General features: G+C 38.2%; 1 protein-coding gene across 2 annotated transcripts in view; it reads right to left on the bottom strand.

Moving 5' to 3' along the window:
* The window catches only part of LOC126161342 (angio-associated migratory cell protein), a 78,975-nt gene that overhangs the window by 38,529 nt on the left and 12,724 nt on the right, over positions 1 to 27,722 (bottom strand). For both annotated transcript variants that reach the window (XM_049917105.1, XM_049917106.1), the window contains exon 2: positions 1,055 to 1,328. In XM_049917105.1, coding sequence (XP_049773062.1) covers positions 1,055 to 1,310 — 256 coding nt within the window. In that variant the 5' untranslated portion in view covers positions 1,311 to 1,328. The remainder of the gene's footprint in view (positions 1 to 1,054; positions 1,329 to 27,722) is intronic.

Here is a 27,722-nt window from a genome sequence, read left to right as displayed (position 1 = left end):
GTAGTAACACTGTTCACGTTACGTCGCACTTCACTTAGCGTAGACCGGGACTGTGTCCTAGGCATGCCCGATGTTGACTGACTGCGCACGGCCTGTCCTGCCGGAGTTGTTGTTGTTGTTCTTGTTGTTACGCCGGCAGAGGTCGTGTCTGAATTCTCGCGTGCCCTCTGGTGGACGGGACTCTACTGGCGGCAACTACCGTCCGTGACGCGCCGTGCCAATGTGCGCCTCCCGCGATCTTTCTGGTGGCTACTACAACAACTGTCAAAGAATGGCTACATAACTCTTGTGTACCTGTATAACCGCATCTCAATTTGCTGATGTTTACTGCTTCAAGCATTGTATTGCACACATATGAACACTTGTTTTGGGATATTGTTCATTTTTAAGCATGTGATTACTGTGTAGATATACACATGACGATCACGACTGGCATCTCTGCTCTTTCTCCACTACTTTATCCTGCACCAAACAATCCAATCGCAACACATTATTATCCAATGATAAATTTGACAAGCTCCAAGTATTCCCTGTTTTGCTTCCAGTGTGACACAAATAAGTATATGCTTTGCTGCAGACCAGCTGGCGGGTATGATAACACATTCTTTGAGTTGCTGATGAGTTACACGGAAATGAACTGAAGTTTGATAAAATGTTAAATTACTCATTGTTTTAACTCCAACACTCAACAAAGCATCTAGTCTCCATGAAGGTATATGTTTCACTCTGCTAACATAAAACTGCTGATACATTAATCCTGTAACTGATAATCTACACATCTTCATTTAGCCTATGGTTAAACAGCTTCATTTGAAATGTGACTCACAGATAAAATTTTGGAATGGGTTGATCCCAATCAATGTCATTTTGCATGTAGAGAATATAATCCATGTTTGCAATTGTATCAACAACGAATTCTCAAATAATTATCAATTTTCAAGATACACTGCCTACTGCAAAATTCTATAGCATCAAACAACTACTTTCCAGCCCCACTGGGCAACACAAACTTAATCAATGCAGTAAGGTAGAGACTGCAACGAAGAATCTTTACCTATATGGTTTGTGAAAACAAGTTTTGAATCATCACTTGTCGGTACCATGGCCTCTGCACCTTCTTCTGCCTGCCCAGTATCATCGTCGTCATCATCGTCATCATCATCATCCTGCTCCAAGCCTTCGTCAAGTTCTTCAACTGAAACTTCTTCATACCACTGTATTTCTTCATCAATATTTTCTTCTTCTATGAAACCTGGATCATCATCCATTATTATTTGTGGTGATTCTGGAGGAGTATCCAGAAATACCATTTATCCCACCACCAACTTCTGTAAGGAATCAAAGATTAAAAAGATGAACATAAAAGTAAAATATACTACAAACACGGAAAATCCTCTATGGAATATAAATATTACATGTTGAAAAACATCGACAATAGAGAAGAGAGGTGTGTGTGTGTGTGTGTGTGTGTGTGTGTGTGTGTGTGTGTGTGTTACACTGGTGTTTTGTTCAAGGTCTTGACAGCAGTGCTGAAAGGCTTCCACTGGTAGGGCCATTAGACTGTCAGTTACATTCTTTTGAATTATTATGTAAATTGAAGATGGAGGGGAGAGAAATGAAAGGAAAGAAAAGGAAAGGAAAGGAAAGGAATGATACTAGTGATGTCAGTTGCACGGAGACTTTATGCAGACTCAGTGGCAATGAGTGAAAATGTGCGCCGAACCGGGATTCGAACTCAGGATCTCCTGCTTACTGCACAGTTATGTTAACCACTGTGCAATGTAGATGCAGTGTTTATCGCAACTGTGCAGACTATCTCAGCATGACTCTCAGCTGACCCACATTCCCACCTAGCACCACCAATCCCAGGCCCAGCCCCAGGCCCAGTCCCAGTCCCCGTCCTCCATGCTTACTTCTTTGAGATTATCGCAGGACGTTGAATCAATTATATGTATGCCTGGTGTCTGTTCTTTCATGTGGAAATCTCAAAGTAGCAGGCGCAGAGGACATGGATGGGACTGTGGATAGATGGCGCTAAGTGGGGACGTGGGTCGGCCGAGATAGTCCACGCAATTGCGATAAACACTGTGCCCGAATGACACAGTGGTTAACGCAACTGCCTAGTACGGAGGAGGTCACAGGTTCGAATACCAGTCCAGCATATATTTTAGCTTGTTGTCACCGATTCCGCATAAAGTACTAATGCAGCTGACATCAATAGTTTCTTTCCTTTTCCCCCTCCACTTTTAGTTTACACAATACATATCACAACTGCAGATTCTGTGCGGTGTCTGTTTTTCGGACATGTCTAAAAGCAGATATCAGGCATTTATACAGTTATTTTGAATGATCTACAGAGTCCCAAAACAAAATGCTTTCCAGACAATTTTCAGTTTCAGGAAAAGAAAAAAAAAAGAGTCACAAGGATCAGGTGAATAGGGGGGTTGTGGAACAACAAGAATCTCTTCTGAGGCCAAAAATTCCATGACAGAAGTGGTCATGTGACAAGGGGCATTGTCATGATGCAGCATCCACTTGGCTGCAATGTCCAGTGTCATTTTATTCACCAGCTTTTCCTGAGGCCTTCAAGGACATCTTTGTAAAACACTTGGATGGTACTTTCTCATGGAGGAACAAATTCTATATGCAAGATACCCCTAGTGTCAAAAAAGCAAATCAGCATTATTTTGATCTTTGATTTGTTCATTCGAGCTTCTTTCAGTCAAGGAGATGGCTCAGGGTGACACTCATCACTCTGCCACTTTGTCTCAGGATCATACTCAGAAATACAGGATTTATCACCTGTGGTCATACGACTGAATGATTGTGGTCATTGGTAACTCTCTCAAGAAGATAAATGCACACGTTTCTTCGATTGTCCTCCTCCTCAGTTGTGAGGCTTTTCAATACCATTTTGGCACAAACCCTTCCCATGTGATAAAACTTCAGTCAAAATTTAACGTGCAGTGAAACTGTTTAAGTCTAACACAGGCCACACATCATCCTTATTGTACAATATCAATCTGATCTCACAAGAGCATGCACACATTTGGCGTTTTTGTCAGTTTTTAAAGTTAAAAGTCTCCCTGAGAGAGGTTCATCTTCAAAATGTTTTTAGCCTTCCAAAAATGATTTGTGCCAGCAAAAAACTTATCCTCTTGATAGGGAATGTTCCCCACTGGCCTGTTTCAACTTTTCGAAGGTCATATTCACATAGCTCTAAATTCCGCTGTTTCATTTTCATAACAAATCACGTGATGGCTGCACTCACCAGAAACTCAGATCGACCATCTGGAAGGGATGAACACACTAGCATACACAAGTAGAGCAACACAGCATTGCCATATTCCTCACAGTGTTGTCAGTCTCTTTACTTTCCTCACACACATCGCAATTCAAACACAGTCAGAGCACTTCTCCCCCATGCTGGGAGAAAGGTCAACATACACAATACCTAGTCTACCACTGTTCCATTGTTGTTTTCAACTGGTACTGTCCCCCTGTGAACCACTCACATACAACACCTGTCCCATAAAACCCATCCTCCACTTCCTATTGCAACCCATCAAAGGCATTTCCTATTATGTTAGACTCGATCATAACCAGTGGCACAGCAAAAAATGAACCACACAACTGCTTAAATATGTCGCATGTCAAAAATCTAATGACTTCAGCAGTTATTGTACTAGCTTTGCAATTTGTATCCTTTACTCCAGCACCACCAACTCTGAACTGTGCAGTGGGATCTTTCCCTCCAGCACATCCTCCATATCCAAAGTTCCTGTGGCCTAAACCAACAAACATCCTCAACCTCCAGCCATCCCCAACCCTCCAATCACTACTGCCACTACCTATTCTTATCTCCAGCCCTTTCCTGATCTGACCTTCTATTCCACTTTCTTTCTCACTTTCACAGTGATCAGTTAACTACGAGAGTCATTCAGTAATTAAAGAGACAAATTGGTCTGTGGAAAAAAAATGTTAGTAGGGCAAGTTTGGTACTTTTATGGCTTTAAGTTGGCATCACTGGGATGAACCCTGATCAGCTGATGTATCAACATTATTTTGTTTATAACCTCAGAAACACATTTCAAGATGGTGAATCCGCTTGAAATGTCCACATTTGTTTGACAACTTTCTGTTATTCATTTTTTACTTGCTGAAGGCGAGAAACCAGTGAATATATACTGTAGAACATCTAAAGATTTTGGTGAAGGTTCTATGAATTGTGCTAATTTTTACAAGTGGATAGAGCAATTCAAAAATGGTTGCAACTCAGTAACTGATGAACACCATTCTGGCTGACCAGTTGCAGTTTCAACTACCTCACTTGAAAGGCGAATTATGACATTATTCGTGCCGATCGCAGTGTTACTGTGAAAACAATAGTTGATAAGGTTCCTGTTAGTACTGGTACAGGTCATAAGATCATCTGTAACAAGCTGAAGTACCACAAAACATATGCAAGATGGTTCCCAAAGGAGTTGACATAGCTACACAAGGAAACAAGGTTGAGACTGTAAACAGAGCTAAAGGAATGTTATGAAAGAGAAGGTGAGAACTTCCTCAAAAAAATTTTAGGTTGTGATGAAACTTGGGTTCACTACTATGAGCCAGAATATAGAAAACGCATGAAGTGGCAGCACATGAACTCGCCTGTCAAGAAAAAATTCAAAACCCAAACATCAGCAGGAAGAGTCATGGTGACGGTGTTTTGGGATGCTGAAGATCCATTGTTTTGTGATTATCTCAAACAGTCACTACTGCTTGGATTTGCCTTTAAACAAGGTGAAGCCAGCTATAAGATAGAGATGTCATGGATCTCAGAGGAGAGGTGTGATTCTCTAGCAAGACAACACACGTCCTCATATTGCTCAACTAACCAATGAAACCATCGACAAAATGGGCTGGGAAGTACTGCCTCGTCCCCCTTACAGTCCTGATTTAGCACCTCATGATTTCCATTTGTGTGGTGCACAGAAGGAGGCATTATGTTGGAAGAGGTTTCAGGACAATGAGGACGTGAAAAAGATTTTGGAAAATTGGTTCAAACATCAAGATAGAGAGTTCTTTGCAGCCAGAATAAAAATGCCTGCAGCCTGTTGGAACAAGTGCATAAATGTTCAAGGGGATTATGCTGAAAAGTAGGAAAAATATTGTTTTGTAAAAATAAACGCTTTTTCTCGAGACCAATTTGTCTCTCTAATTATTGAATGACCTTTGTGTATTAATGCTACAAAATAACCCACAGTTTCTCGGAGGTTAGAGCATACGTCCTCCTTTACCCTCATGTGTCATGTGTTTAGCAGGAAAGGGGGGGGGGAGGGGGGCATGCAGCTAAAAACTTCAAATGGGGCCTTATTCTGAACAACCAGAACTATTTTGGAATGCATTATTACTCTACACAATATCATTTCTATATCTGCATATGTACTCGAAAAGCCACCACCATATTAAGTGCAATGGAGAGCACATATACCAAGTTAATTTTGCCTTATTCCTGTTTCATTCAAAGATGCTGCATGAAAGGAAAGATGCCAATACCCTTCTGCACAAGCCTAAATTTATCTAATATTGCCTCCATGGTCACTACACACGTTAAAAGTTGTAGAAAGTTGCCATTTCTTGATTTGTGCTGAAAAGGGGTGTCTCGAAATTTTTGTAGATAGGCTCTTAGAAAACGCTATTTATCATGTAAACGATACATTGTCATTTGTTCACATTTCCAAGAGACTTTCATGCTGACAAAACAAATCTCTGACAAACTGCACAATTCCTCTTCAAATCTCCTCTATCTTTTCTGTTAAGCCAACTTCATGATGGACACACATCAACGAGTAATTTCAAGGGTTGTTCAAAAGGGGTCCTCAAAGGTAATTTACATTTGTTTTGGATTCTTCTGATAAATCACATTGCAGAATCTGCTATCTCATAGTTAGAATTATAAAGTAGTTGTTCCTCAAAACTATCTGGACAGATACTCCTTGCTACTTGACAATTGTGACTGACTGCTTGCAGTCTTAAACTATTGGATGTTTACATTCATGTACGGGTCATTCCACATCAAATCACCCAATAAAAAATAAATTTTACGCCCACCTCCTTAGATTTTCATGAAATTTGGCTCAAATGGTTCTAATACCATCCTGACAACACCTGCAAAATTTTTTTGCTGTATCTCTTATAGTTTTTTTTAATAAATTTTTTAAGTTTTTATGTTTTGCGTTTTCCGAACCTTCCGTAGTGGTAAATTTAATTTGTACTCAAAACTTTAAACTTGCTTTTACAGCAAGTTTATTTATTATACATATTTGAAGATAAAAATGATACTATTAAAATATATTACTATTTTCCATGAAAAAATATATATATATATATATATATATATATATATATATATATATATATTTAAAAAGAAAGATGATGAGACTTACCCAACAAAAGCGCTGGCAGGTCGATAGTCTATCGACCTGCCAGCGCTTTTGTTGGGTAAGTCTCATCATCTTTCTTTTTAAATATATTTTTCCCACGTGGAATGTTTCCCTCTATTATATTTATATATATATATATATATATATATATATATATATATATATATATATATATATATATATATATATATTTCTTTTTTTAACGGATGTTTTGTTTTATCAGAATTGCAATATCTAGAGTCTCAGACCTGATAGAATGCTCAAATTTGTTTTAATTTACTCTTAAACATATAGGCTACTTGATAAAACAAAAATAATTATGGCTTTTTAACATGTTTATTAATTATAGTAGATTACATTAGAATTATGTACAAAGATAGTGTACTTACGGCACTTATGTATAACCCAACTGATTGCTTGAAACATTGAATTTTTTGAGTAATTTTGTCTTTTTAATAAACATTAATGCTGATTCAACTTGTTTTTCCACTTCATCCAAGAGCTTTCAGTTCTTTTGTTACAGTCTTTATTGAAGTAATACATTCTTCCAGTGCCGCTTGATTGAGGTGCGTCTACTACACAGACTATGTGCTCCAAAGGCACTATGCAACAATCTTCTCTTTCAGGCCAATAAAATGATGCAGCTGGTCCTGAAGGATGTAGAAATAGAATTTCTGCATCTTCTTCATCATTGAATATTGTTTTTACCAGTCCAAAGTACCAGTTACCATCATAATTTACAGCTACATAGCTATTTATGGATGGTTCAACACGAACCCAATCAGAAGATGAATGGAAAGAAAAGAGTAAGCAGGGTTTTACACTATCTGTAGTCCTTCTAATTTCAAGGTTGTTTGTTGGAAGTGGTTTGAAGTTATGAAAACTTGTTGTTCCAGGAATGGTTTGGGTTGCTGAGAAACGGTTTTCTAGTTTTCACCATAGCAAATCAGCTTCTTTTTTGTCAATAAAGTGAAAATGAACACACATCAATTACTGTCATTATTTGTTCTTTGTCCGAAAGCTGTAGACTAGCTTTCCTTAAAATTCTTTTAATAGTTCCTCCTAGGCCATCACTAATTAACTTCCAATGACTTGTTGCAAAAAAAGTGTGTTGGGCCTTCAAATTAAAGTCTCTCAAGTGTTCAGTCAAATTTTTAAAACTGTTTCTATTTTTGTACTGCCCAGCACAACCATCTGTAAAGTAGTCAACTGAGTCAATGTCAGTATGATGTGATGACAGCCACTTTGTAATTTCTTTTTGTACAAAGTTAATAAAACCAGTATCACGTTCTCGGTCATCATTAATAAAACATTGGTTGGAAACAAAAACATTGTTTTCCTCATTTCTTAGAAAAACTCCAACTGGGTGTAGAGTACAACCACCTCTATTCCAGTGGTAACTTTGGATCTCATTTTGTATAACAAAGGAATAATTTTCACTGAAACCCATCACAATAATTGCTGTTTTGGGTGGTGGGTCTTCTTTCAATCTTTTAAAGGCTGCTGATTGGGATTTTGCTATAAACGAGTGCGGGGTGAGCTTTTCCAATGACCTAACCAATAAAGAAATGTAGTCTTCAACACTGATAGACTGTTTGATCATTTCTGCCCTGTCTGTGTTAACCCACTGACTGATTACAATTTCTTCTTCTAAATCATAATCTTCACTTAGTTTTTCAGATAAGTACTCAGTTAGTGCAGTATTTGCAGTACAGCTGTCGCAATGACGTAGCATGCAGTTTTGGTTTTCCGTGTTGCACACAAGCATCTTAATTAGGTCTTTATAAGATTCTTCAATTTTCACAGCATCCAGTAATAGTTTAACATTCTGGTGGATACTGCATACACATACAGTGTGTGTGCCTGCAGCACCAGCAAGGATACACCATTTAGGTCTCAAGAAACAAAATTTTGAAAATCCTACTTCTACCTCGGGATTCTCCCATTAGAAAGAATAATAGAGTTCTCTCAAGTTACACAAAATGAGTCTTTTTTGCATGTACACATTTTTTTGAACACTTACTTTGTCTTTTGTTCCAGGTAGCACTCTGGAACTTTCATCCTTTTCATAAAAATCTGTTACAAGTCTTACTGTATTTTCAGAAAGAGTTTTACCTTTTTTTGGACCAGGAGTTTCCAAAATACCCTTTTCAGATTTTAGCTTTCTAGCTTGTCGCACCATGTACTCTCTTACATTAAATTCTTTCATCACTTTATTTTGACTCCAAGAATCTGGAGCCAAGGTCAGAATCTGGATTTTTCTAGACCTCCCAACAGATGAAATCTTCTCTTTCATAAGAGAAATCATTACATAAAAATCCTTTGCTTTCTCAACCACACTTGTATCTTCTTCGTCATCATCAGAACTTGGTGCATCATATTTTAGTGCTTTTGAAAGCACCTTTTTTGCAGTCTTTTCAATACTGCTAACCTTCCTTTAAAAATAAGACCCTTTACTTTGTTCTGACAAGCCATGAAGCTCTATCGGTGTTAAACCTAAATTATCAAGAGCAATGTTTGTTTGTACGAGGGATTCATTTCGGGATTCCTGTGATTCTAATTCAACCATGACTTCATCATCTGTTTCACTTTCATTGACTTCAACTCTTTATTTTTCCTCACAAAAGTTACGGCATGTTGAGCAAAACTTTTGTCCAGGTTTTATGCTAATATTTTTTGTCAGTAATTGTTTACAAAGATCCAAGCCTATACTTCTCAATGATTTTTTGATGGGCTTTTTGTGTTTTTTTTAGTGGGTCTACACATGTTGTTTGATACTTTTCAAAAACGTTTAAAAAGTAGTAGCTGTGGTATGAACATATATTCTTAAATTCACACAGATTAATTCCAGATCGTAAGTGGATCAAATCTTTTTCTTCCTCGCTCAATTCAGATACCGGCTGTAACTTTTTTGAAGGTGTGTAGGTTGTTTGGAAACAGTCAGATTTTTTAAATAACCCTACGCTACAGGTTTGAATATCTGACATACTGATTTCACTTTTGGTCTGATTACTGTTCTGGTTACTTTTATAGGATATTGGAAAAGAATCTCTGTAAACTAAGTAACAGTACTTACTGAAAGTTCGAATAAACTTAATAAAATACTATCCAAGCACTATTTAACACTGTAATAATTTTTTACTTCAAAACACAGGAGTAACAAAACAAAATCCAAGCGTACATTGTTACTTGAAGAAGACAAAAACTTATTTTCGGTGTCTAAGTCCCTTGGTACTTTTTATTTTTAAAATATAATTAGTATTATTTTAAAAATTAGATAACTATTAAATAGGTTAAAAAGCCAACATAATTTTTCTTTTATCTAATAGCCTATACAATTAAGAGTATTTTAAAACAAATTTGAGCTTTCTATCAGGTCTGAGACTCTAGATATTGCAGTTTTTGTAAAACTGAACATCCGTTAGCTAAAAAAAAACTTGTAATTTTTTATTCATTTGAAAGGTTTTAATATATCTTTACGGTAATTCTTTTTAACATTTAGATATAATACACAAACTTATTCCAAAATTTTATACTGATATCTTGAGTATTCTTTAATATGCAATTTTTTTTAGTTGTGAGGACACGTTTAAGTTAAGGTTTCCGACTGCTGAAATAATGCCAAATCTAAAAACTTTAAAAATTTATAAAAAAAAACTATCAGAGAAAGAGCAAAAAAATTTTACAAGTGCTTTCAGGATGATAAAAGAAGTAATTGTACCAAGTTTCATCAAAATCTGACATGGTTGGTGTCAAGGCCTGGGTGACTTGACATGGAATGACCCGTATGTATATTACGCTTATTATGTTGTGCACTAGCTGCCAGTCTTTATAAAAAGTGTCTATTACTGCATGTCTTCAAGTATTTCATAATAATTTCATTGTCATTAGTAGACTTCAGACACAGCTGTGTCTGAACAGCACAAGAACTTCTGATAAAACCTCTTCATTAAAAACAATATACTGAGTTCTGTGTACTAGGATAGCTCCAGTTCAATTGTGTACCTGTTATATTCCCTAATTGTATATTTTACTAGCTGAAGTAGTGGAAGAGTATTGAGAACTTTGCAGAAGGCATTGAACCCTGGGGTTCACTATTTATAACCAACTGGATCTCGTGAACAAGTTGAGTTCCACACAATTTGTAATTGTGGAAACCACGTCGCATCCTACAGAGGAGTTGTTCAGTCAAAAAAAGCCACAACCTGTGTGACCACAAAATATGATCCATAATTCTGCAAGAAAGTGACATCAATGAGACAAGTCTATATTGCTGTCTAAGTTCTACAACCCACCTTAATGGAACAACATGCAACTTCTTCCAAACATACAGGATGTTACACTGTCAGTTATCTACAACAGATCATTGGTCATTCCCACCATACACAATATAGAATCTACAGGCTAACTAATCAGATTCAGTTGCCCCCTCCTGTAAAGCATATATAATTGATTGTCAATTCTGTACACTTATTTCTACATCCGACATTTATGTATCAAAAGTAAACCTATGTTGTGAACTTTCTCCACGAATATGCCACAGAAAACTGGGCTATACCTCAAATAAGAGTCACTTGGTAGGGGTCAGCTACTAGCTAATCATAGTTATTTTTCAAGCACCATATTCCTATTGTGTCGTCTCTTAAATAGTTGTAGGCAAAACATTGTCAAGTTTGGCTGGTTGTATTCTGGCAACATAGCTTTTCACTTTTCACCACTGCAATCCGTACATCAAAAAGTTATTTTAGTTGTACCATAAAACTAAACTAAAATTTAATTACACACTGAAAATTACACCTTGTTCAAGTTTCTCGTGACAGAATAGATTCCTTTCCTTCTTTCTCTTGCACTTTCTGAAATACATACCGAAACTGTTAGCACCAGTACATTAACAACAAAGGAGTGTGGATGAATGTTTAATATTAAACTGCAGCATACATACGAAATATAATAAATGGCTGATACACCTGGTAGCAAGCAACAGAAACAATACACGAAGGCTGTTCAAAATGCATCTGACTTTTATTCATAGCATTAATCTTTATTCTGATACAATTGTTTGACACTAGTCAGCTTCAGCGTCTACACACCTCTCCGAACGCTGCTACCATTTCTGGAAGTGTCACTAGAAAGCCTCTTTTGGTATGGTCTACAGCTGCTCTGTCAAATTTTGCATAATGTCTTCCCTGTTCTGAAATCTGGTCCATTTCAGAGTCTTTTTCAGTTCAGGGATAAGTCAGAAGTCACTATGCCTTGGTTAACGGGAAACAAACAACAGCTGTGTTGAGTTTGGCCAAAAAACTCTGAATTCATTGATAAAGATGAGTTGGTGTGTTGCTGTGGTGAAGTGCCAACTGCCCACTGTCCTCAAGTCTGACCATTTGCATATTATTGCTTCACAAAGGTGACACGGAACATCTTGGTTGTACTCCTTATTGACATTAGTAGCTTGTGCTGTGTACTTGTAATGGACCACGACACTGGAGTCAAATAAGGTAACGTGACTTTCGCATTGCTGCAGACCTGCCTCACTTTTCTGGGTCTCGGGGACGATGGATACTTGTATTCTGATGACTGGAATTTTGTTTCTGGCTTGTACCCATAAACACTGCACACATCATCAGTGATCACTATGCTACGAAATTTGGGATTGCTGCTCACATATCCAGCATGGCCTGTGCAATATCCGAACGGAGTTGCTTCTGCTCAATTGTAAGCAACTTTGGCACAAGTTTTGCTGAGATCTCCTGAGGTTGAAACATTTCATTAAAATGGAATGAATAGTCCCAAAACTAATTTTAACCTTGTCTGCAAGTTCTTTAATCATCATTTGTCTACTCTGCATCACCGGGGTTCTTCGTGATCAATAACTACTATGTTTGTGGGTGGTGCTCCTCTCTTCACTTATGAGTGGCCATCTTTGAAGCGATTGTACCAAAAGCGATTGTACCAGTCCATCTGTGTGGTACCCACTGCTTCGTCCTCAAACACTTGTCGAGTCTTGGGATTGCTTCAATTAGAAAATCACCACCAAGCTTAAAACAATATTTGACACAATGTTGTTCCACTTTTTCTGTCATTTTGCCCACAATTCAAAATCTGATGACTACCACTTACACATAATCACTTTTCAATGTCTAGCCAGCGGCTGGTTGTTTCTACAGTGGTGAAAAGACTCGGGCATGCACACTAAGAAAGTCTACAAATACGGAGAGCACATACAGCATGATACTCTTCAGTTTAAACAATAAAAAGTAAGGTCTGATATTTTGTGAATGGCCTTCATACAAGAGTCTCTTACCTCTACAAGGTAGAGCAAACAGCACAGAAAAATTTTAAATGTTTCACGTTCACAAACATCACAAGAGATAGTGGTTAGTTTAGCAAATAACTCAAATGCTACCCTCTCATCACAAAGCACAAAAAAATTGAGATCAAATGTAGAACATCACAAAAATGGCTGTATCTTCTCATCACAAACGGAAACCACATGTGACAAAGCTTACGTGGAGACAGGTTAATTCCATGTTTTAGGTGGGAAGCATACTGAAACTTTGCATCTGCATTCACTCAGCAAATACATATAAAAAAAGTACACCGAAGGAATTATCCAAACTGGTCACAAATTGATATTCATACAGGTATCTACAGAAAAAGCAAAATTGTAAACTTTGACAGGTGAATGATGAAGGTGTACTCAGTTGGACAGTAACTGTGCCTCGCAGACAGGTGTGTGAACATTATACACAGATGTCATCATTCAACAGAGGAAGTGCAGTTGGCCTCAAAGAAGTGGGTTGGAGTAATGAGTGAATCGCTTGGCATTTGAATAGGAGTGATACCACTATTCGACAATGTCGGCAGAAATGCGAGAATCATGGCCGAACACAGCATCAAGAAGAAAGTGATCGACCTAGAGAGACAACAGAACATGAGGCCCAAGCAGTTGTGAGAGGCACTCAGAACTGCAGACTCATCATTATCATAATCTGACTTTCAACTAAGCACCATTAATAAGCAGCTCACACAAAGGGATCAAAGCTCACGATGCCTTTGTGCTAACTATCATTGACTTTTTGCGCCAACAAGCCCATTTGCAGCGTGTCTGGAATCTCACTGACTGGAATAGAATTGTCTTCAGCAATGATCTGCAGTTCAAACTGAGCCCTGGTAACCAGCAAAGACTTGCTTGGTGACGCCCCAGACAGCGTTGGGATACCAACCTGACTGTCGTCCACCACACGGCGCCACAACCATGAGTGATGCTCTGGGATACCATTTCATTTTATAGCAAGACCCCTTTGATTGTGATCTGTGGCACCCTTACAACACAGCGCTACATCAACAATATTCTATGACCTGTTTTGTTGCTCTTCATGACAAGGCAACCTGGGCTCACATTTCAACAAGATAACGTCCACCAACAGCAAGAGTTTCTATTGCTTGTCTTCATGCTTGCCAAACCCTACATTAACCAGGAAGGTCACCAGATGTCTCCCCAATTGCGAATGTTTGGAGCATTATGGACAGGACCATCCAACCAGCTAGGGATTTTGATGATATGACATGCCAGTTGGACAGAATCTGACACAATATCCCTCAGGAGGACATGCTACAACTCTGTCAATCAACACCAAGCCAAATAACTGCTTGCACAAGGTCCAGAGGTGGATAACTCATTACTGACTTGCTCACTTTGTGAAGCTCTTTCTCTAGAATAAATCATTAAATTTTTCTGAAATTGTGAACATTTGTCTCTCTATACAAGTAATTTGTATATGTTGTTTTAGTTTTAAGAAAAGAAAATAAACAAAGAAGGAACATGCAACAGCAACAAACAAAAGTCTGCATTTTCTTTTTCTAAATATCAATCTAGATTCTTCCTTGCAGTGTCCAACATGGCATATAATATTAGCTAAGCCACATTTTTTTCAATATATTGCTGAACTTTCTTCACATCTGTCAACATGATACAATGTCCTTATTTTTAAGAATTATTTAACTCACATTGATGTCTCGGCAACCAAACTCGCCTGATGTAAATCCTATGGAACCCAAATGCTTCTCTATCAGACGCCCATCACAGTGTATGCAGATCAGCGGCCCGTTATTTACACAATCTATATGACCTGTGTGTAGAATCTAATTCCACATACTTCCACAAACCTACCAACAAACTGAAAAAACTGTGGGATCCCTGATATGCAGAATCAGTTATTAAGCAGGTGGTCATAATGTTTTGGCTCATCAGTGTATCGTTCACAGACAACTAACTACTGTTATATCCACGTGCTGTGGCTCCACAAACAAAGATAACAGCACCCGTGTGTGTGTGTGGGGGGGGGGGGGGGGGGGATTGGGGAAGGGAGATGCCTTTCCTTCCCCCCCCCCCCCCCCCAACCTACTCTGTGTGATGGCTAACAACATTAAAATGTCTACTTTTAAATGGGTTTGTCCACTGCTCAGTCCCTTCTCTATGTGATGAGTAACTATCTACTCTACTTCTTTACTGTTATTACATCATGGATTTCCCATTGCTTGATTTTTCAAAAACACAATGTTACTACAGGGATCCTCCTCTTTTAGTCATCAATTCCACTAAAATTTTCAATGCCTATCTGTTCTGCCAGTCACTTGTTTCAAGTGTGTTAAAAATAATTGAAATATCAGAAAGTAATTGCTTGAATTGTATCCCTCTATAACGGTACAGCTTCCCAAAATTTCAATTCAAAATTACGATACCAGTCCAATATCATATACTGTCTGTATAGTTAAGTGGGTATCGTATATTTCTATATGTCCTAAAGTCTGTATAAGTATCCTGAAGTCTGTATAAGTAAATGTAACATTCCAGATTCATCACCAAGTACATTCCTAATTGTTAACTGAGAAACCATTAATCATAACCTGTGCCTATGCCAAACTAGTCGTATTTTGTAAAATTGTAGTAATCATTCTGTAACGGTAAATAATTAGAGACTGCAGAAATGTCAGCACGAAAAATCAATACTCCTAATTAACAAAATGGTAATTTAAAAATTTGATTACTGAAACCCTTATTACTTTCGTGAAACAGCTCAAAAGTTATTAACAAGTGATGTACTTTCATTTGTTGTTTATTTTTATGTCCTCCTTTGTAATTAATATTCTTTGTAACTACATTTCTAATTAACTCTCCATTGTTTACACCACCCAACTTTCCGATTTCTGGAATTTGAAGCTATATTTGAGAGTTTTACATATGTAATCTGATAAAGCATAAGTTTTGTGCTGTCAGTAAATGTTAGTAACAAAACCCCCACCGTAAGTAATTGCGAAACTAATATAATTTGAAGAACATTATTGTAATTAAAGTTCAGATTGATTTTCATATTTAAAACCACAGCTGATACTATAAAAATTATGTCATTCTATTTTGTATTTTATACCATATTCAGCTGTATTATCAGTTTCTTTACATTTTGTAAATTTTAATTATAACATTGAAATTGAAACAAATTAAGAATGAATTATTTTGAAATTCATTGTTGAAATTCTACAAAAAGAAATGCAGTGCAGTCCCCTGCCCTCAGTTTTTTATGTTAGGCTCAGTCTTTAGTCTTTTTGTTTTGTCTTGAGGTGCTTAGGACAGTCAGTCTTTTGGTAATGCTATTTGTATCATGTGGAGAACAAACGATGATAAAATTGAAAATACACCTGAGTCTTATTTACATAGTTTCCACATGCAAACACAGAAGCAGGCAAATTTCAAAAGAAGAATTCGACAAGGTGGAGGCAGCTACAAAAACAACAGCTTATGTATCATTTTAGTGTAACTTCCACTCATCTCGATACTGCTCGGTGTGTTAAAAACTGTGTTTACTACATTAGAAATACCGCTTGGACTGTATCAGTGTGACTTTTGGATATTTATTATTAAAGAGAGGGTGGTAGAGTTACATCGCCTTTCGTTTTTTGTCTTATATAGGACAAAAAAGTCAAGACCTAGCAGAAATCCTCAGGTAACACAGTTGATACTGAATTTAACTGACAAAAGTAGAAAATATAAAAGTACAGCAAATGAAGCAAATTACAGATTCTACAAAAACAAACTAATCCACACCAGCAAAGAAATCCTTTACCAAACTACCGAAAAACTTGCAGACACATGAGGAAAAGAATTGATTTTAATGGACACATCCCCAGACTAAATCTACATAAATTTTTAAAAAATACTACTTCCACAACAACAAAAAAAGCAAACCAAACTGGTTCAAGGAAATGTAGGAAGACTTAAGAGAATCCCAAAGTACAGAAAATATGCTCATAGATAATGATGTAAAAGAGAGGTTCCAAGTCAAAATCAAAACCAAATGAACAATCCAAATCTCTGAAGAAGAAAGGACAGCAGGATTAAAAAGAATGAGACAATACTATGCTAACAGAAAGCAAAGAACTTATAAAAGTAATTTAACTTGCGTCAAAGTTAGGCAAACTGAAAGACAAAGAAGAAGAAGAAGAAGAAGAAGAAGAAGTTGTAAGAGAATACACATGTCTAGAAAATGAGATTGACAAAACTTGCGAAAATTGGTGAAAAGAAAACCAGCTGTGTGAATATCAGGATCTCTGATGGCAAGCCAGAACTAAACAATGAACGGAAAGCTAAGAGATGGCATGACTAGAGGGTCTATAAAATGGAAAAAAAACATGAAGTCAATATGACAGAAAGAGGAGAGGAAGTAGGTGAAGATGAGACATGATATTGTGAGAAGAATTCAACAGACCACTGAAAGACCTAGGTCGTAACATGGTCCCCGGAGCAGACGGCATGTCCTCAGACTCATTGAGATCCTTAGGAGAGCCAGCCATGACACAACTTTTATAGGTAGTGTGCAAGATATATGACACACGGGATATATCCTCAGACTTCAAGAAGAATGTAAGCATTCCAATGCCGAAAAGGAAGGTGCTGACTGGTGTAAATATAACCAAACCATCAGTTTAATGAGTCATGGTCGCAAATACTGACATGAACTGTTTACAGAAGATTGGGAAAGCTGGTGGAGGTCTTTCTTGGGAAACATTAGTTTGAGTTCTGGAGAAACGTTGGAACTCCTAAGTCAGTACTGACTGTATGTCTTATTCTGTAAGAAAGAAATCTAAGTTTATACTCTTTGTAGATCTAGAAATTTCTGACTATGTTGACTGGAAAACACTCATGGAAATTTTGAAGGCAGCAGAGATAAAATACAGGGAACAAAAGTTAGTTTGTAACTTGTAAAGAAACCAGACTGCAGTTACGAAGTTGAAAGACACAATAGGGAAGCAGTAGGTGAGACGGAGTGGCCTCACTACAGCACATTTTTTATTCTTGAACTTGATGATGACAATGCCTTGTATGACACCAAGAAATTCTTTTCTCACTCTGCTTTTGACACAGTTTATTATCCTTTTCTTTCCTCGCATATTACTGATAAAGATTCTGTTGCCATTTTATAAAAATTTTACAACAGATAACAAATGAAAAATACTGTCTCATACAACACACAATTGACATATCACAATGGCCAGGTGCAAGTGTTTTCCACTGGCCACTGCGCCCCTAGGATAGAGGCAGACCAGGATTTGATCCTGAAACCCCAAACACCTTACCACTAATTCACTCAAAAACTGGCATTGGCACCTGAATGGTCACATCATCTCACAATTCATTTATGCATTCTGCTGTTGACTTTGCCACTAGGTCACCATGCCCAACATATCAATGATAGGCAATGAAAACATCGTAACTCCATCTGTTTGTGAAAAGCCTCATAATTCCAGTAACCCGTAACACTATTATCAGACAGATTTGAAAGGGCATGGATTTTCCTATCCTGTCAATAACCAGGCTTCTACAATACTTTTATGCATGTAGTAACTTTATCTACATAACTTTATAATATTTGTTAAGAAATCATTTTTGCTTCTCCCCTAAAGTTTAGCAAAATTGAGTTACAAGGTCTTCATTGCCTACCGTGGATATATGAAAGGAGTGTCACTGTTAATATTGTCTGTACTGAAATTTTAACAATGTGTGCTCAATTTATTTTTTCTACTCTGAATGGAGACACCAAACCAAAATGAAACAAAGAATATGACACCACAGACTGCACTGGCCCAAGTCACTGCTGTCTTGTGGTACACCAGATGTACAATCTACAAGAGGCTGAGACAGAAGCAACCAGCAAACAACATCCACCACTAAATTAAACTACAGTGGAATAACACTGACACCGGCCTTTTTCAATGTTTTGTTTCATTTAACTGTATGCTGTATTGAGAACTAATAATAAATCTGATAAGCAGCTGAATGTGCCTTCAACCCTGCTTGTTACATTTAACATCAGTGTATGTCAATACCAAGCAAAAGATATAGTTTGGCTACACTCTGTACGAGTGGAGCAAGGACTCTTTTTCTTTGCTTGTCTCACAATGCAATTGTAATGTTAAGCTGTTTCATACTTCCTTCCCTGAAATGGCGCAAAACAAACTGCACTAATAGTATTCAACTTCACGCTCCTCCCGGTCAAAGAGTTATTGTGAGGCAATGCTTATAAGGTTTAAATGTAGGTCCACTTCTTCTTCGGCAGTGTGCCGCCTAATAAGGATGGCAGTTATCAGTGGAACAACCAATTTTTGGTTACACCATTTCTTTTTATCTCCAGTTTAACCTGACTATTAACACACTCAAAATGACCGAGATCATGATCAATATGGGTTTGAAGCAAAGTTTTCAGTTATTTCTACTGAAATAAAGTACAGCACTCCATTTGCATTAAAAGATTAAAAGCTGGGGCGATATGACAAACTTTCATCATCATATAAGGAGAAAACATCTACAGATTCCTTGGAAGAAAGGGTAAATTTGATGGATATACTTATAATTTTATTGACCTGTTATAAACTCAGGATAATCACTGAACACATAATTTAGTGGATACTTCAGGGTGGAATACTGAATCATCTAAAAGTGACCATGGAAGGAAGGCATTAACTTGTGATCTCTCGTTTTTGCCATTCTCCTTCATCTTCGCTATTCTTCCTGTAGATAATGAGACCAATTTCTGCTACAGCTTCTACCCAATATTGATCGTGATCTCGCTCACTTTGAATGGTTTAACACTCCCAAACTAGGAATGATACCAACCTGCAATATAACTGAAATCCGATGATGACAGTGACAAACTATCCTATAGACAAGGTTGGTGGCAAGTCTTGCACACTGCACATACATGTGTACTGTCTAATAGGCTATGCCACATAGCAGTGGGTACATTATTGTCTCTGCAATGCTGTACCGATTCTTATGCCATGTGTTTGTTATTACTTTCTAACTGTAGATGTTGTTATTAAAATAATAAAAATAATAATAATCCAATATTTCATGGTGAACAGACATATATTTTGCTAGAATACTTACATATAATAACTTCTAGAAAACTCAAAAATAACTGTAGCAGTTTTGGGCATAACAAATAGTCTCTCTGCAAAACTATTAGGTTGGTGCATAAATTCATAGCATTTTTTATTTGAATGTTGGTATTCCAGTTGCTATAAGTTTATTTATCATTTTTATTTGTAGTTCACAGATGCTATTTGAGTTTACACATTGCCATTTTATCATTTGGATATAGTGACTGCAAGTGTGCACATTCACCCACTCCAGTTCAATAGAGGAGCGACAGCAAAGTAGGCAGTCAGAAACATTTGTGCCTTGTCTGGGGATAACGATATTGGTCACAGCACAGAAAGAAAACAGTTTTCTCATTTTAAGGAGGATTGTTTTGCTCCACGTTCGGCTAGGCTTTTGGTTTTTGATGGAGAGCGTTTAAACACATTAATCCACAATTATTCATTTAAGTGTACTAAAGAAATGGCAAATATTATTAACTGTGATCATTCCACCACCATGCAACACTTGCAGACAATGGGGGAGGTTCAAATATTGGGTGTATGGATACCACATGCTCCAAGCCAAAACACAAAAATAAGAGGGTGGCCATATGTGCATCTCTGCTTGCTCATCACCAATTGGCTCCTGAACCAAATCAACCATTCCTATCTTGCATGGTTACCAGTCACAAGAAACAATGTCTTTATTGCTCTCCCAAGGTGTAGCCATCACTACTGACATTTATAGGCAACAACTGAGACATATTCGGCGTGCAGTCCAAGAACAATGACTAAGAAGACTGCATCAAGTGATACTACCATCAAAATATTGCCCACCCACATTCTGTTAGACCAACAAAAACCACTGTTTGGTTCGGAAAGTCATTCAGCACCTACCTTATTCACCTGGTCTTGTGCCCTCAGATTTTCACTTTTTATGATCTCTTTTCTGGATGAAAACACGCTCTGAACATGGCTCAGCAAGTTCACTGCAAAACCACTATTTCTACAGTTGCGGAATCAAAAAGTTACCCCTGAGCTGGCAAAATGTAAATAGTGAAGCAGAATATATTATTTATGACTAAACACTCTGTTATGTGTATATGTGTGTTTATTGAACTTATGGAAAAATGCTATGAACTTGTGCACCAACCCAAGACAACATTCAGTGCCAGTTTTTATTGGCACATGTAACAAGACATGCTTGCCATCCATGGCACCTCAGCACTGATGGGAATTCCACAATTCTTAAAATTTATTTGAGCAGTGTAGCCACTATTATGAATTTCTGGCCTCTGCAGGTAAGGAACAAAATGCACTATCTTACAATATATATAATTATGACACTCAGTTTTAATCCACAAAATGGAGGGACATATCTGTATTGTCTTTCCCTCACTGAGAAGGTTGATGGTGGTTTAGTGGTTATTTAGGTGACAAATGGTTATTACTATCATCTTACACAGACAGCCCAAAAAACCGATGGCATGTAATAAAATGATTAGGAAGCAGTTATGTTATTAAATAACCTGATTTATTTTACAGAAGTATTTTTATAAAAATGGTTACTGTATGTATTTTTTACACTACAACTTCTGTTCACTGAAGTTTATTCTGTCAAATTTTCATTTCATTTCAGCTTTCCAGTGACAAAGTCTCAAGAGGCGCCCATCAGCATTCTACAGGCAACATCATTATTGACACAAAATGTACTTAGCCTGCAGCACCAGGCTACAACGATCTGCCTATTCGAAGGAAGTGAATCGTCTCCACAATAAAAATTTTTCCTCCTAAACCACTAACAAGAAGAAGAGGCTTAATTAACTAAGGCTTATGGCATATTGCAGAGTGCTACTATTGGACATCACAATGAATGTAATACATTTGAAGAGCATATTGTCACTAACCTTAGGAAATTTCCTAACCAACAAAGATGCATCATAATGCATAGAATAAATAGCCTGATTTTTGAACCTGAGAGGGAACTGTACAAGCAACAGCAACAGCATTACACATGAAACAATAATGCGAATGGCGCACTATCTTGGGGAAGGGGGGGGGGGGGGGGGGGGGGAGATTGCACTCGTAAGTACAATCATGTTCTATGTAGTTTTGAACCACAGGGTGGTCAATTCTATGTCCTCCAATTCAGGTAGCTCAGTCGTCCCATCAAGAAGGGCATCATGTACTTCCATCACAGTAGTGCCTCTCTTTGTGGGAATTTGTGAGCAATCACACCTACAAAGTTGTACTGTATTACGGGAAATTTGAAATGAAGAATATGATTTACTTACTTGTATATCTCATATTTTTTCAATGCATCATTACGAGCCCTGTGCACTTCAGAATCAATCAATGAGCTACTTTGAAAAGTAGGTACATCAAACTTGAAACAAATATGCAGCAGCCAACAAACGCAGTGTTATCGACTATCTCTTTAGAACTTATCGCATTTTGATAATTAGTGTCCTGTTTTTTTATCACTGGTTCAATCAAACTGACCAAATAATCAAAATCTTCCAACAACATGCGACAAAAATTTTCAAAACTTTCCATCAGTGCCAATAACTATTTAAAAGATTATTTCCTCTACATGTATGAGGTCCGTTCAAAAAATTTTGAAACATTCATAATTTCCCGCCAATGGTGTGTTGGAGCAAAATGTGACTGGCACCCCTGCACACGCATGTGTTAATGTGTAACTGCTGGAAGATCCATTGTTACATGTCTGTCAGCTGTTGTTCAGTGCTGTATTGAATTGAACGCTGAGTCGAAGATTTTGCGAATTTCGATATGGCAGAGTAAGAGCAGCAACGTGTTGGTGTTAAATTTTGCTTGACACTCAAGAAAACCTTTACAGAGACATACTAAACAATGCAGGAAGCCTACGGTGATGAGTGCTTATGCTGTACTCAGTATTATGAATGGTTCACACGGTTTAAAAATGACTGAATGGAAGTTAAAGACAATCCTCATTCAGGACAATATTTGACATATACCAGCAATGCTCTTAAACGCAGAGACTAGAGAAGAATGTAACATTTCAGGTGGATCATGTGACGAAATCGTGACACAGCATCTTGGAATGCGAAGTGTTGCCACCAAGTTCGTCCCAAGGCTCATGAGTCAAGACCAAAAAGAACTCTGTCTCACAATCTGTGAAGAGTTTTTGAACACACAAATGAGAACGCAATGTTCCTAAATAGAATCATAACTGGTGATGAGACGTGGGTCTACTGTTATGATGTTGAGACCAAGGTTCAACTTTCACAATGGGTCGGAAAAGGTTCTCCAAGACCAAAAGCTCATCAGGTCTGGTTGGATGTCAAAGCCATACTGGCAGTTTTCTTTGACTTTGAAGGATTAGTTCACCATGAATTCATGCCACAGGGACAAACTGTTAATCAGTGGTACTAATGGGACATGTTGCGACACCTGCAAGAAAATGTGAGGAGAAAAACTGAAATGGGGCAAAACAACTCATGGCTCTTGCATCACTAAAATGCACCCACACATTCATTCTAGTTGGTTTGTGACTACTGCACAAAAAACGAAACCGCTGTGCTGCCTCATACTCTGTACTCTCCAGACCTGGCCCCTGAGGACCTTTTTCTTTTATTTCCAATGTTGAAGACCCCATTGGAAGGACAACGATTTGCAATGATAGACAAGATAAAAGAAAATTAGCGGACAGCACTTCGCGCGATCCAGCAAGGGGCATACCAAGATTGCTTCCAAAAGTGGAAAAGGCATTTGGAGCAGTATGTATCAATTGCAGTGGACAGTATTTCGCATGAGACCACGCACAGTAAGTAATAGGTAAACATAGAAAAATTTTGTGGACAAAGTTCTGGATTTTTTTGAACAGATCTTGTATTTCTACTTTTTTATACTGGTGTCATACACTGACGAAGTTTTCTCTGTTTTCCCCACTTCAGCTAATGATAAATAACTATGTATGCAGCACTTACAATTTTCAAGTTTCATCTTCAATTTTTATTGGTGCACGCCGGCTGGAACATTGCTGCATGCCTACAAACACTGTGCTCCATTCTGTGTTGTTCTGCTCTGCTCCACGCCATGTGTTTGTGCATGGATCAGTGCATTCGGTGTGGACGGAGTTTTATGTTCACTTTCCCTCTTAAGTTATTTATAGCTACTTTAATAGAATCGAATTTTTTGAATAAAGCATCTAAAATCTCTCATTCTACTCATAATCTGTTTCCATTGTCATTCCATTTAAACCAGTCTCTCTCTTACTGTCACAAGTCTGCCCTCAGCAGTTAAATAAGTGCACACAAGGAAAAGAGTCTGTGATAGCTCTGCTGCGGAGAAGAGAAATTAACCAGATTAGGAAGAATAGCCAGTCAGGGCCTTGGATCACAAGGTATATAAGAAGGAAATCATCAAGGACATACCAGCAGTAAAAAAGACAGTAAATCTTGGAAAATGAAAGTGGCAAAAGTAACAGCACTAAACGATATGCCCCCCCCCCACATACCGTAGTAAGGCATCGAATAATATTAAGCAATTGCTAGCTATTTTCAGTTAAGGTATTAATATGTGCAGACAACAAGCATGCTTCCTGTCCAGTGTCATTCCTAAAGTCTAACATGTACCTTCACCTGTATTATCTTCCGTATATGTTAATGAATGTCTTGGTAGGACATCCTTCCTAGTGAATATGACGACCACAGATTTTTTCGGCACCGTCATCACACCATTTCCACAGAACCACTGATTTAAATTACTTATCAATGAGGTACGTTTGGCTATCGCTTCCTGTAGTATTGTGTGGGAAATAAACACATGTATGTCATCCAAAAACTGAATAATACAAACTGATTGGGTTAACACTCTTTCCATGTCATTGCACATAATTACAGTGTCGCTACCTACTTTTACGTGAAACTTACAGAAATTCATAAGAAAGCCACCACGAATCATTCTGTTCGACACCACGGGCCCGTAAGTGCAGTATGGCAACATGTGTAACAGAATAACATGTACACAAACGGATTGCAACATGGGCCAGTCGTACTTAGTGAAAACTGCACCGCACAGTGGTAATAGCCAGAGCAAGCAGGATGATGTCACAACACCAGAGCAAGACCCATGTTGTGAGGAATGTCACTGCAAAATGGGTAAGAGTACAACAAATAAGCCCCTTAGCCATACAAAAAGCTGTGAATTTTGAGGCATATTCATTCTGAGTCCAGCAGCACCACGAGTATGCCAGGCCCACACTAGATGACTGGGCACCACAAGCTGCAGCCATGGCACCAAGACAGGGTCAGGCCAGCCATCTCCTGCATTGAGTTTCCTTGTGGGACTTGAGGTCAAGGTGCCGTTGACACGCCAGCCGTGCCTGCCATTGCCAGACTCCTGCCAGGGGTGGTGGGCCTTGGCCAGTGCACGGCAGTCTCACCCATCTCCACAGTGGAGAGGAGGGGGCCCTGAGCCCCCAGTGTGACCTTTCCACAGCGGAATGCTGTCCCAACAGAAGTAGGGAGCACCACTGACAACGCCATGGCCTGCTTGCAGGCTATCAGCCTCTGCTGAGCCTGACAACAACACAGAGTGTCTATGCATGCATCTCCTTGCCAGTGTCGAGGCCGCTGATTACAAGCCGTGTCTGCCTATTGTTAGCAGCAACAAGATGTATATTTGAAGTCTTATAAAACATTTCTTTCAACCACCAGTGCGTCACTGGGCCCCACCTGTATGCCTGTCCGCCACATGCACTGCCATGTGTCAACAGAGCACTACACAATAATGGACTGAGTAGCAATCCTTGCAGTATGCGACTGTTCACTGTGCAAGAGATCTAGAGTCCATTAGCCTTTTTAATGGTTCAAATGGTTCTGAGTACTATGGGACTTAACATCTAAGGTCATCAGTCCCCTAGACTTAGAACTACTTAAACCTAATTAACCTAAGGACATCACACACATCCATGCACAAGGCAGGATTCGAACCTGCGACAACAGCGGTCGTGCGGTTCCAGACTGAAGCGCCTAGAACCGCTCGCCCACACCAGCCGGCTAGCCTTTTTAATATCTGCAGTTTGTTCACTGATAAATAACAATGCTTCTTCTACAAACTGAGATGGTGCTCCCAACTGAAGTAACTTATCTCATATGATATTTATCTGAAAACTGTCATTTGCTCTCACCAAAGCCAGATAACACTGAGGAATCTAATGTAGATATGAGCATTTTCAACTTTTCGTGGCGTAATGAATAGTACATTAAATTTGGGCATGCAGTCACGTAAATAAAATTTCTTCCACTGGTATTTCGACCGGGTATTGTCCGGCCATCCTCAGAGTGAGTTGCAAGGTGATTACACCATGATGACTTCTCTGCAGTTTAATTATCCCAAGAGTGGGACTCCGTACTTTGTCCAAATTAAAACTATTACCTCTAATTATTAAATTATAAGTTAATCTAATCACTATAGCTTCCTTGAAGACAAAATCCCAAAAGGAAGAGGTGGATGTCAGAATCTTCACATCACTGTAGTTCATGGAATGTCCTGTATCAACACAATGTTTGGCCACAGCTGACTTGTCTGGGTGTGAGAAGAATGTGTATCTTCAGTATTCCACACATCTCTCATGAATGGTGCATGTTATTTGAATGTATGTATGACTTCTCACAGTTTCCACAAGGAATCTGATACACATCCTCATTACAAAGCAATAAATCATCTTTTACAGAGCCAAGTAAAGCTGCAATCTTTGCGGCAGGCCAGAAGATCACCTTTGCACAGTGTTTCTCCAGAATACGGACTATCTTCAAGGAAAGAGCAACCACATAGGGCAAAAATGCACGTGATCTGGATCTTCCCCATCACATACCTGCATTCTAGATTCCACGTTGAATGCTCTATGAATTTGTTGTGGAGAAAATCCATTCACTTTAAAAAGTGCGATTGTTGTATGTGAGCTCTTCTTGCAAATTATCTTTCTCAGATATACAGTGTGCCCTATGCACTAAGGTCTTAAGGACACCTGTGTTCTGTGAAGGGTGATGTGCAGCTACTGGCATGTCAATATAGATTTATATGTGTACGTTTACGATATATGGCATGTCCTAATATGCCATCAACTTTACGACAAATGAAAATGTCCAAAAAGGGGAGGCAGCTGTCTTTTCAATATTAAATTTGATACTAGCATGGATAGAATTCAGATGCTCCAGAAATTGATGTAATTTATCCACCCCGTGCAGCCATACTGCAAATGTCTCATCCAAATACCTCCAGAAGACTGTTGGTTTAAAACTTCGTGAGTCCAGTGCCTTGTTCTCAAAGTCTTCCATGAGTAAATTAGCTACCAGAGGGGAGAGGAGGCTTATCCTAGCAACTCCATCAATCTGTTCATAAAATTCACCATGAAGCTGAAAATAAGATGACAAAAGCACATGTTCAAATACGGTTGTGATGTTCTTATCAAAATGCTGGCTGATAAGAGATAAGGAGTACTTTAAAGGTACCTTGGTATATAATGATATCATGTCAAAACTAACGATCACATCCGTAATATTTAGCCTGACATTTCTGAGTCTCTGAATATAATCCACAGAATTATGAATGTGGTGACTACATTTTCCTACCAATGGTTTTAATAAGGGATTTAAATATTTGGCAGAAAAATACGTTGGTGAACCCATAGTGCTCGTTGTAGGCCTCATAGACAGATACTCTAGACACTCACCCTTACCCATCTAGTGAACTTTAGGAAGCCCATAAAATCTTGGTGGTACTGCACCCCGCACTTTTAAACTTCTTATGACTTCCTTTGGTAGTGATGAAGTGCTAAACAAAGGGAGCAGTCATTATTGTCACCTTGCTGGTAGGATCCTTGTTGAACTT

Source organism: Schistocerca cancellata, chromosome 2 (genome assembly GCF_023864275.1).
Source record: "Schistocerca cancellata isolate TAMUIC-IGC-003103 chromosome 2, iqSchCanc2.1, whole genome shotgun sequence".
Taxonomy (NCBI): Eukaryota; Metazoa; Arthropoda; class Insecta; order Orthoptera; family Acrididae; genus Schistocerca; species Schistocerca cancellata.
Note: the sequence above shows the minus strand (reverse complement) of the source record. Positions and strands in the feature narration are given on the sequence as shown.